At 35.8% G+C, this 13,032-nt stretch overlaps 1 protein-coding gene across 1 annotated transcript in view; it reads right to left on the bottom strand.

Annotated features, from left to right (window-relative positions):
- Window positions 1–13,032, bottom strand: part of CEP112 (centrosomal protein 112) — a 567,381-nt gene that overhangs the window by 340,190 nt on the left and 214,159 nt on the right. The window contains exons 18-19 of the mRNA XM_017855828.1: window positions 2,697–2,716; window positions 1,725–1,860 (exon numbers count right to left, since the gene is read on the bottom strand). Coding sequence (XP_017711317.1) covers window positions 1,725–1,860; window positions 2,697–2,716 — 156 coding nt within the window. The remainder of the gene's footprint in view (window positions 1–1,724; window positions 1,861–2,696; window positions 2,717–13,032) is intronic.

Below are 13,032 nucleotides of genomic sequence, written 5' to 3'. Positions count from 1 at the left end.
AGAGAGCTGACACCCATGCTGGCACCTGGAGCTGCCCACCCCACTGCAGCAGGTGGCATACCTGACTGCACAGTGGCCAGACCCCACACTTGCTCACACATCCCTCGATGCTCTATGCCTGACTCACCCTTGGCAGGTGTGGGATCCAGGCCAGTAGCATGAGCCAAGAGCAGCATGTCAGGCCAAGTGGGTGGAATAAGCCCAGTGGGCCTGAGCAAAACTCAGGAAAAGGTGCCACTGGCCACAGAGGTTTCTGGCCAAAAAAGTGATACCCCAGGAATCCCATAACCTAGGGCTCAGTCCTCAGTCAGATTCAAACATGAAACTTTCCTTAGGGACATTTCTCCCACCCAGTGTGTGCATGGGACTCCTAAGGAAGATAACTATAGTATAAAATCATAAATGAGTATTGAAACATTCTTTATAATCAGGAAAAACTGAAAATAAACTAAATATGCTTGAGTAGGGGAGCTGATAAAATACAGTATATTCATATGATAAAATAAATTTAGTGTTAAAAAGATTGCACTAAAACAACATGGTTAGCACACAGATACATAATATTATATATAAATGGGCAAACAGAAATAATACTTAAAATCTGTTCATATTTATCCAATTTTTAAAAACACAAAAAACATTTATGCCTATAACATATTAATGCATAAATAATATATACATGCATATTATCTATGGGCATTATATATGCATATAAAATAAACTGAAATAATGCAGCCCTCCCCATTGGTTCCTGAAACCCCTCCAGATGCCAAAATCCACAGATAGGCAAGTTCCTTATATAAAATGATCTAGTACTTCCATACAACCTGTGCACATCCTCCCGTGTATTTTATCATTGCTAGATTACTTCTAATACCTAATATAACATCTACATGTCACTTCTATCACATGGATTCAACATAGTCCTCTGCACATGGCAAACTCAAGTTTTACTTTTTGGAGCACTGTCAAATTTTTCTAAATATTTTCGATCCATGGTTGGTTGAATCTGTGGAGGCAGAACCCATGGATATAAAAACACATGGATACAGAGGGCTGACTGTATGCATTCAATTAATTACAGTGGATTTCTCCAGGGAAGAAAGAATAATGTAATTAGACATGAATAACAAATTAAACTAAAGCTTCACCCGAATGTTTTAGTTTATATAAACCGCATTAACAATTATTACATCTTTGCAATGGGTACCCAGGTATTCGTAATAATTCCCTTTATTCTTTTACAAATTTTGTATTTTCTTTAAAAACTAAAAAAAAAAACTACCACTCATCTTGTGTGAGAATTGGAGACAGCCTTTGTTCTTCACAACTGCCAGTTGAAAATAATTTACTGTAACTGATCAATAAGACACCATTTATAGAACATGAAGAAACACAGACATGGTTAACTGGAGCCCCTGCTCTAAAGAAACTGATCAGTCATGGGATTTTTCTCTTAGGTTTATCTATCCTTCCAAAGCAAGGCACATGCTTGCCATTACCGCATTTATACAGGGGACTTTTAAATGATCATTCTGGCATCGCTTGAAGGATGAATCAAGTGGTAACATCTCTTTCTCATTCTGAATCTCTGACCCGATTGTATGGTTAATTTTGATACAGCTCTTTTAAAAAGTGAAATGTTTCTGTCATATTTAAGATGAGAATGTACCTTCCTACTGAGAGAGTGACTTTCAAAAGGGATGGTGTGGCGGCCTCCTTACCTGCTCTTTCATTTCAGCATAGACTTTCTCTGAGTTCAGTTCCACCTGCCGCTTAAACTCTTCCAGAGCGGCATCTGCCTGCTGGGCCTGCAACCTCTGAACTTCAGTCACACGAGTAAGCTGCTCCTCTTTTTCCCTAGAAAGGTTCAGAGAAGCTTCAAAGTTAAAATATAAAAGAACTAACGTGAATGAAAGAACAATATTTAACCCCCTCTAAAATAAAATCCAGATTTTAATTTTTTTGATCCAAATCCTACAAAACTTCCCTTTAGAAATTTGACAATAAACTAATTCATCTCAAGAGAAAAAGGGTATAAACATGTACTATGCATTCTGATGAAGGGAAAACTACTTTCAAAGATTTCCCTAAAAACAAAACTGAGTAAAAGCATGTGTCTCCATCAAGTGATGAATGAATCAACAAAATGCGGACTAGCTATCCAATGGAGTATTAGTCATCCTTAAAAAGGAATGAAGTTCTGATACCTGCTACAACATGGATGAACCTTCAAAACATCCAGCTAAGTGAAAGAAACCAGTCACAAAAAGTTACATATTGTGTGATTCCATTTATATGAAATTTCCAGAATCGATAAATCCACAGAGACAGACAGTATACTAGTAGTTACTAGGGTCTGAGAGGCTGGGGAAATAGGGAGTGATTGCTAACAGATATGAAATGAGGAAAATATGAAAATGTTCTGGAATTAGATAGTGGTGATGGTTGCACATCCTTGTGAATATACTAAGATCCACCAAACTATACACTTTAAAACAGTGAATTTTATGGTATGTGAATTACATCTCATGTCTTTTGGTTTTTTTTAAATGTACCAATAGAAAGATGTATGTCTACCAGAAGCTAATCTGCAGTGAAGTCAGTGCAACAGAGAAACATGATGGCCTAAAATTATTTTACTGCCTTCTAGCAGATTGCCTAAAAGAACTGATAACCATCTCATTTCTTCATACCTTAGGCGGAAACTACATGGCTGAAAGGGTCCAACAAAACAAAAGGAATCTTTGCATGCTGATAGAAGAAAAAATTAAAGGCTTCAGTTTATAAATGCATGCCATTTAACAATAGTTAACTCTGAGTTCTAACTAGGTGCCAGGCACCGTGCAATGGAATTTTATATGGTTTGGCTCTGTGTCCCCACCCACATCTAATCTTGTAGCTCCCATAATTCCCACGTGTTGTGGGAGGGACCCAGTGGGAGATAACTGAATCATAGGGGCAGGTCTTTCCCATGCTGTTCTCATGATAGTGAATAAGTCTATAACGAGATCTGATAGTTTTAACAAGAGGAGTTCCCCTGCACAAGCTCCTCTTTTTGCCTGCCGCCATCCATGTAAGATGTGACTTGCTCCTCCTTGCCTTCCACCGTGATTGTGAGGCCTCCCCAGCCACATGGAACTGTAAGTCCATTAAACCTTTCTTTTGAAAATTGCCCAGTCTCAGGTATGTCTTTATCAGCAGTGTGAAAATGGCCTAATACAGAATTTTATGTCTTCTCTCATTTATTCTCACAGTAAACCAGTATAAGAGTGTTATTATAGCCTTACTTACACAGAACAGGAAGGTAGGGCTTAGAGAATACTTCCAAGGTTACACACCTAGAGTAACAACAGGTTAAGCCAGGATTCCAGTCCTGACAGTGTGGTTCTAGAGTTCCTGTTGTTGGCTGCTATGCCACAGTGCTTTCCTGATTTTCCAGATGCCAAAGGTTAGATTAACTTACTTCACCTTCCCTAAATGGGAAAGCTTAGACACATATAAAATATGTTCTTACTATTAGCTGTAACACTGAAGAATGCTGGGCAGGGGTGGATAATTTAACTCACTCAAACCAAATTTGAGAGAAATATCATAAAGGGGAGAAAAGACATTTCTAAAACAAGAGGATGCAATCTTTTAAGACTTGGGCAAAAGTAATATGAGTTTTCCAGGTTATTTATCTGAGTTTAAAATCCACTCTAAGACACAAAAATGTCTAGGCTTTTCAATAAGAACGTACATATCATATACAATATCAAAATACCAAACCATCTTCTTCCTCACCCACCAAATTGAAAACCTCTTTGAAAGCTTAAGTGGTCAAAAGACTAATAAGAAAAAGTGTCACCTAATTTCTACTTCAGCAAGACTCTCTTGTTCCTTTATAATGAGGTTATCATTGATATATAGACATATAGATATAGATAGATAGATGTGTGTGTATGTTCTCTCCTCACACCCATATCCCATCCCCACCCCTGTATTTGGGATCCGCAAATAGCCAAATGTTTGTTGACAGGCTAAAAGAGCATGCCGTGCATGTTTACTTGTCATTTTAAACACCACCTTGTGTCTATCTCTTCATATCTCATGTATCCATCTACCTGAAGGTGACAATAATCATTGCAATCCCATGATAAACAAAACAGCTTTCCCACTAAATCCCTGTTCCTTTATGTGTCTGTTTTACAGATGTAGCCACCATTTTTATGACTTACAGAATTTAATACTGCCCCAAGGTGTGTGATGCCCTGCATGAGAGTTAAGCCATTCCAGGTCATGACGCATGCCACATGTGGCTCTCAGGGACTGCATTTTGCAGCAATAGGGTACAGGACTCTGGAAGTTTTTAAAAGCTATTCTTCAACTTGTCCACTTTAATGAATGGGGAACTGAATATCTTGTTGTTCACCATGTTTCTTACATGTTGTTAAAAGAAAATGGCCTTAATGCTAACTGGCTGTTAAGTTCTGAGGTCATAACATTAGTGAGGCTTTTTTGCCACCTAATGTGAATATTAGCTCAAAGATAATGGTGATTAATAACTGGATATCATACTGAAGGCTGACTGCAGGGACACCATATATGAAAGACTGAGTACTCTGATGGCTATAGAGAAGTTTAAATTGTTCTGGTGCATTTTCACTCTTCCTATATTATTCTGTGCAAGAACAGGAGGCTTTAAGTTGTATGTAGGATTTCCCTGCAACAAATGTTGAATAATTTGTTTGAATATAAAAATATTTGAATACTAAAACAGCACATGGGAACAACATAAAGTCATATAAATTGTTATTGGGTACCATGGTCTAGACCTGGCTTGGCAAATAGATGTTCTCTGGTGTGGTGGTCGCAACTGACTGGAAGAGGCTGCCTAGAATGCTCTATTTAAAGGATCCTGAGAGCAAGCTCAGAGGGAAAGGGTGCCGTGGTTGATGAATGGTGGCACTGTTTACAAGGCACTGGAGTTAGGCAGTGCAACGACCATTTCAGAGATTATAGTGACTAGTTCTTATGTTCCTCTTCACTTCTTGAGGCCCCTCTAAAAGCACTTGGGAAGACTATTTTATAATTAAGATTAACATTTATCAAAGGATTACCTTTGGTCAGTTTGTATATAAATACAAAAGAAAGTACATTGAACATGATTTGAAAACTTTAAAAGTTTATATATCATTTACTTTTAATTACGGAACATTAGCCAAAAGAAAGTAAGATAACAAATTTTATAAAAATATATGCCTATAGCTGAAATAGCAACTTTGTCCTATCTATATAGAAAGTCAGTTTTTTATATTTGTGCAATAATTCGCATGAACTATTTAGTTAAACACTTTTAATTTAATAGGACAAATCTTTTTCTCTATAACATGTCATTCTTACCTACTAAGCTTAGCTCATTTACTTTATAACTAATTTATGACCACATAAATCAAAGTCATAAACTTCAGCTATCCATCAGGTAATTAGAGGCCATTTTAAAATGTGAAAACCTTGCACAATAAGGCACATTGCTTTTAATTGATCACTTCTACCCTGATTTACAAATAGCAAATACTGTTTTACACTCAATTGTAAGCACAGGGAAATATGTAAAATCTAGTTTCCAGTCCCACCATACTGTCTGAACTAACCTAATAGTAACGCTAAATATCAAAGGTGGCCTCATTCAATGTAATTCAATGTTCTTGTCCAGTAAAACCATAATGAATACATTGAGCTCCGCTAATATTTAGAAACCTTCTGCCCCTTTTTTTTTTTTTTTTTTTTTTTAGACAGGGTATTGCTCTGTTGCCCAGGCTGGAGTGTGCAGTGGCATAATCAGGACTCACTGCAGCCTTGAACTCCTGGACTCAGGTGATCCTCCCACCTCAGCTTCTGAGTAACTGAGAATATAGGTGCAAGCCACCACCCCTGGCTAATTTTTTTCTTTTTTGTAGAAATGGGGTTTTGCCAAGTTGCCCAGGCTGGTCTCGAACTCCTGGACTCAAGCGATCCACCCACCTCGACCTCCTACAAAGCTGCGATTACAGGCATAAGCTGCTGCACCTGGCCCCTCTGTCTTACTATAAATTAAATCTGTCAATTCAAATAAAGAGGTGATAATCATTTTAAGGAGGGATCCATTTTAATTTCTACAAGGTAATGAAGCAGAAGTGAAAATGTTGAAGCTTTGAAACAGACAAAGGTCTGCTCCTATCACAGGAACAGTGCTCCTTTTTACCATGATCCCAATAGTGCATCCTGCAAGGAGGAAAAAAGGACTTTGAAGATTTTTTTCCCAATGGAACTAGTTGTTGGGCCAAGTAGAAATGCATCACTCAAATGCCTTAAAGCTGGGCCTCCATGAAGATAAAAAAGTGGAAAGAAAATTTGCTTTTTAGCTCTGATTTATTTATAAAGTGCAGTAAATTTTCCTCATCTGAGTATATAAAGGATAAAGAAAAAAAGAAGCTGCATTCTTAAACAACCACAAGCCAGCTCAGATTAAAGGATGTTCTGAAGTACATGATTATTCCAAAAAGGGCAATAAAATATAGGGAACTAATGGATGACAGTTTAGTATTTTTGAGCTTTACAAGCTAACACATATATGGACGGGTGAACCTTAATTTGAAAATCTTCCTTCTGCACATTTCTGTTCCAGTACGTTTAATAAAGATGGCTGCGATCCAACATGTACGTATAAGGCTTCACATTACAGTCTACTTCATTTGCTGCCAGCTTGGCATCTCCCCTGGAAACTCCAAGAAAAACACAAAACAAGAAACTTCAAACAAGTCTGAAAAACAGCTAGAAGAGTCCCCATGCCCTTCCAGCTGGGCTGGAAAGCAAGACTTCCAAGCAGCAGTATCGCCTATATTCACGGCTGCGGGTTGTTAAACTGATTAAACGGAATGAGTCAAAAATATTTAAAATAATACATTTCATAAGCATGATAAGTGAATAAACTGCTTTGGCCTATTATTCACTTGACTATTAAAACTAGTAGTCTCTGCTAGATTCTAGTTTAAAAATGGTAAACTCTGTAGACAGCTAAACATTTGATACTTCAAGAGTCAGAAAGAAATGCCCAGTAAAATGAAAGTTAGTACTGGTCTTAATATTGAATATATGGTAATATTTCCCAAATTGATCTACAGATTCAACATAATTAATGCATGCAGAGCCACAAGCCAAGGAACAGGGGCAGCCTCTAGAAGATGGAAAAGGCAAGGAATGGATTATTCCTATAAGCTCAATGAAACTATGATGATCCAAAACACAAAATTTAGAAGTTATTCTCTCACTACTAAGGGAAAAGCTTGAAACAGGTATGATAACAGCATAAAGAAGTTCTACAGAACTCTGTTCTGACAAAGACCTTTTATTGCCAACAATGTAGGCTTACCCAGAGAGCTTGCTCCCAGGGTCAAACACCAGTCTTAAAAAACCATGCCTGTCTGTTGGTTGAAGCATGTTAGTTATAAATAGAAATGAGGAATCTTATTAAACAATTCAAAAACCTCTTAAGAAGATATGGATGTCAGCTAGGATGTTCATAAATCTATGACGCCAACTGGATTTGAATCATAATTCAAAAGAACTAGTTCTGGCCTCAACCTTGTAGCCTTCATTCTCAGTAAGTTAGTTTTGTTCTGGGAGCAGAGACAAGGGTGCTGGCAGCAAATTCTAAGATCTGCTCATTCAAATACTATAGAAAACATAAAAGAAGTGTAAGACATGCTTCCTATCTTGCAGAAACTATAATCTGACTAAGGGAAAAGATGAAAATACAAGGAGAAAAAATAAAATTATGCAATATCGTACACATTAAATCTTGTGACAAATTTTAAGTGCTAAAAGAATACAAAGAATGTAACAATGCAGTAAGAGGCTATATAAGAAACAGTTCTCAGAGGATCAAATTTATGTGTAAGGTAGGAAATAAAGCTATATAAGTAAAATTAATGAAAGGTTTAAACAGTTTAAAGTTTACATAATAATTTTATGCTAAACTAACTTCTGCCTGTAATATGGGTCCATACATAAAACAAATTCTAGCTCAGCAAATACAAAAGTAAGTAATACTTTTATGGTAAACTAACAAAATATTGAGAAAATTATCTTTAAAGATAAAGCAGTCGTGGTTTATGGTCAAAAAAATTCCTCTAAAATCTTTAAATTCTTTAAAATTCAAAATAAATCCCACATCTGATGCTATTTTCGTTTATGTCTCTATACTTAACAAAGGATTAAAACTTCCATTTGTAAATTGTACATAATATACGCAGAGTTTACATACATACCCACTAATATATTTCATTATAGATGTAGTGTTATATCAGTAAATAATAAGGAAATATATGTTATTCTTATAAAATGACAAAACCTAAATATTCTGGAATAGGTGAGGACCACTTCTTGTTACTAGGAGAGGAAGAAAGACAGTATCAAGTCACTCAAGCAGAATGATAAGTAAACCAACGCCAGATCAAAGGAATAAAGAAAAAAGGCTGAAATGTGAATCTGAAATATTTATTTCCTTCAAAAACATTATCCATGCCTTGTCCCAGGGCAGTTCAATATTTCAAAGTAACTGGAAAATATTCTCACTTATATTCATCACTATGCACAAATAGATCAAATTTTAAGCAGGCAAATTTTCTCCTATTTATCAAATATAAATGTAATATTTATCATGTGAGAGAAGCTTTTCTGCTCATTAGAGATGATTTCTAAGTCATATGAAATGAAAAGTCGCAATACATATGTCCCACTACTTTTAGAGAATTATTATGTTGCTACAAAATATAACATTTATAGTGTAGCCATAATTTTTAAATCTTTGCAAATGATAAAGCAGAGTGAACATTTATTGAATGTCTACCCTGCTCATTACAGTTAGGGCAGTTCACACATTATTTCATCTAATTTCTATTAGAAAAGTTACTACATCTTTTAGGTGAAAACACTGAAACTTAGAAAAGTCAAGTTCACATAAAAGTGCCAGAACAAGCGATGAAAACAACCCATCTGACTGGAAGTCCCAAGTAGTTTCACTACACGTAACATTATTTCTTTAAATCTGCACATACATTTTGTATTAAGTTACCATTTCATATTAATTAGCTGAATTTATAACTAAGTACTTGCCATAATTTATCCTTACATAGCCATATTTATATATTAAATAACTTCGAGCATTTGAAAGCTAAAATGTTCATTAGCATTCACTTAACAACTATCACATGCCAGGATCTGTGCTCAGTATTAGAAATGCAAAAACGATCAAGACGTTATATCAGTTTTTTGTTTGTGTGTGTGTGTGTGTTTGTGTGTGTGTGTGTGTGTGTGTTTGAGACAATGTCTTGCTCTGTCGCCTAGGCTAGAGTGCAGTGGTGTGATCTCAGCTAACTGCAACCTCTGCCTTCTGGGTTCAGGAGATTCTCTTGTCTCAGCCTCCCAAGTAGCTGGGATTACAGGAATGCAGTACCATGCCTGGTTAATTTTTGTGTATTTTTAGTAGAGACGGGGTTTTGCCATGTTGGCCAGGCTGACCCAGGAAAACATCGTAAAGGACTTCTCATTTTGGTAAGATCATTACTAAAAATGTTTAAGAAGATTAATGCATTACATGTACATTGCATACATGCATACCACATACATATCACACACAATGATATTACATGTATAATACATGTATGTAACATGCACACACATCACACATGTATCACATACATGTTATATGCATGTACAATACATGCATGCTACACACGTATATTGTATTTGCATTACATGCATGTATATTACATGTATGTTGTCATTTAAATGAATACTGCATGCATGCATAATACACGCATGTATCATACATGTATACTGCATGCACAAATACTGCATGTATATTACACAGCTATTGCATGCACATTACATATATGCAGGAATATCACACATGTGTATTGCATGCATACTACACGAATGCTTATCACACGTAAATCAAATAGACGGATATTACATACATGTGCAACACATGCATTTTACAAGCATGCGCATTACAGGCATGTCACATATATTACATGTATGCACATTACATGTGCAATACATGTATATTACATGCATGCTTAACACATGCATATCACACGCATATCACATGTGCTACACGCATGCATCACGGGTATATTAATGCATTATGACATGTATATCACACGCATATTACATACATATCACATGCATATCACACGTGTATTGCAAACCTGAATGCCACATGTATATTACATGCATGCATAGTACATTCATATCGCATGCATATCACACTTGTGTATTTTGCATGTGTATTGCATACAACTGTTACATTTGTATTACATGCATATATGCCACATGTGTATGATATGCACGCATATACCATGCATATTATATGCATGTATGTCGCAAGTGTACTGCATTCAAGCACACATGTATATTACATGTGTATCACATGCATATTGCATGCAGATTACATGTATGTACATACAATGGATGTCATAGTGCATGTGTATCACATAAATGTATAACAGTGCATGCATATTACATGCATGTGCACCACACGCATACATTACATGCACTCATATTGCATGTATATTACATGCACGTATACTACATATATGTATGCATATTAAATACATGTATAAAGCATGTATGTTACATGAAAGTTACCTGCATATTACATGCAAATTGCAAGCATTTTATGTATTACCTGTATCTTGCAGGCACCTGAAATGGATGCATATCACATGCATGCACGCACGTTTATTACATGCATACATATTGCATGCATATTACATGCATATTACATACATGTATAGTACATGTATGCAAATGACGTATCTTTATCACATGTGGGTGTTAACACATGCACACTACAGGCTTTTAACACATGCACACTACAGGCATGTTACATGTTTAGTACATGTTTGATACACGCATGCACACAATGTATATTACACATGTGTATGACATCTATATTGCATGTATGGTGCGTGTATATAGCACATATGTGGCATATTGCACATATAACAAATGTAAATCACATGCATGCATGCATATTACATTTCCATTACATACATGTATACCACGTACATGTATCATGGATGCATATCACATGAATATTGCATACGTGTTACACATGTGCGTATTATATACATGTCGCATGCATATTGCATGCACTTTACATTCCTGCCATATGCATAATGCATGCATATTACATGCATGCACATTACATGCATATTGCATGTATATTTTGTGTGCTGCATCACATTACATGTATGTACAGTGCGTGTATGTTGCCATATCATATGCATGCATATTAAATTAATACCACATGCAATTACATACATGTATGTTACATGTGTATGGCATGCATGTATGCTACGTATGTATTACATGTATGCACATTGTATGTACACTGCATGTATGAATGCATATCACATGTATATCACATGCATGTGTACTCATGCATATTGCGCACATGTATGTTGCATGCACATTACATGCACATATCATATATATGACATTCGTATTACATTCATGCATGTGTATTACGTGTGTGCATTTTGCATGTACAACACATGCATGTTACATGCGTGCACAATGGTATTGCATGCGTGCATGTCACATGTGCATTACATGTATAGCACATATATATTGCACGCATATACTGCACAATGCACAATGCATATTACATACGTGCATAGGATGCATATCACGTGTACTGCACACATACATAGCACATGTATATAACTATGCATGTTACATGTGTTTTACATGTGTCTTACAACTATATTGCATGCACGTGTATTTCAGGAACACGTGTATCGTATGCATGTACATTGCACGCATATAGCATGCATCTTGCACCCATGCAGCGCATGTATTGGATGCATGTAATGTTGCGTACATGTTGCATGTATGCTACATCCATGTATATCACATTCATGCATCATACATGCATATGACATGCGTTTCACACACATCAGGTACCTGCAAATTACGTGTATCACATAAATGTATGTTGCATGTATACTGTATTGCATGTATGTCACATGCATGTTACATGCGTATATGTATATCACATGCATATGGCATTGTATTACATGCATATTACATGCATGTATATTACTTGTATATTACATGCATGCATACATATATTGCAGGTATATTGCTCTATCAACACTAATCAAAAGAAAGCTGGAGTCGTGATATTAGTATCAGACAAAGTCTACTCCAGGGCAAAGAATTTTGTCAACACTAAAGAAAGCAAATTGACAGTACTTAAAGAGTCATATTAATAGGAAACAAATGTTGAAGATAAAAGAAGCAAAAACTTCTTGAAATGCAATGGTGAATAAATACATGCACAATGGCATTTTGAGATTTCAATATCCCTCACTATCAATAATTGATAGTACAAGTAGACAGACAAGTAGACAGACAAGAATAAAGAGACAGGATAAATAGAATGTGAAGAACACTATCAACCAACTAGGCCTAATGGACACTTACAGAATATTCCACCCAATCAAAGAAGAATACACGTTCATTTCAAGAGTACATGGAACATTATCAAGATAGACTATTCTGGAACATAAAACAAGTCTCCATAAATTTAAAAGGATTCATATCATGCAATGCATATTTTCTGATCATAGTGAAATTAAAAATCAATAAAAGAAAGACACCTGGGAAATACCCAAATATTTGGAAACTAAATATTTTTCTACACAGCCCATGGACCAAAGAAAAAATAAAATGAGAAATTAGAAAGCATTTTGGATTAATGAAACTGAAAACAAATATCAAAATTAGAGAGATGCTGCTAACAATGTACTTGAAGGAAACTTTACAGAATTAAACACTTGTATTAGAAAATAATATACAGGTTTCAAAACAATGGCATTAGCTTTCACTTTAAAGAACAGTAAAACACAAAATAAGTAGAAGAAAGGAAATCATAAAAGTCAAAACAAAGATCAATACAATAGGAACAGAAGAACATTAGGCAAAAATCAGTGAACC

This window comes from Rhinopithecus bieti, unplaced genomic scaffold, assembly GCF_001698545.2.
Source record: "Rhinopithecus bieti isolate Rb0 unplaced genomic scaffold, ASM169854v2 scaffold_39870, whole genome shotgun sequence".
Lineage (NCBI taxonomy): Eukaryota > Metazoa > Chordata > Mammalia > Primates > Cercopithecidae > Rhinopithecus > Rhinopithecus bieti.
This window is presented reverse-complemented; position numbering and strand designations above follow the sequence as displayed.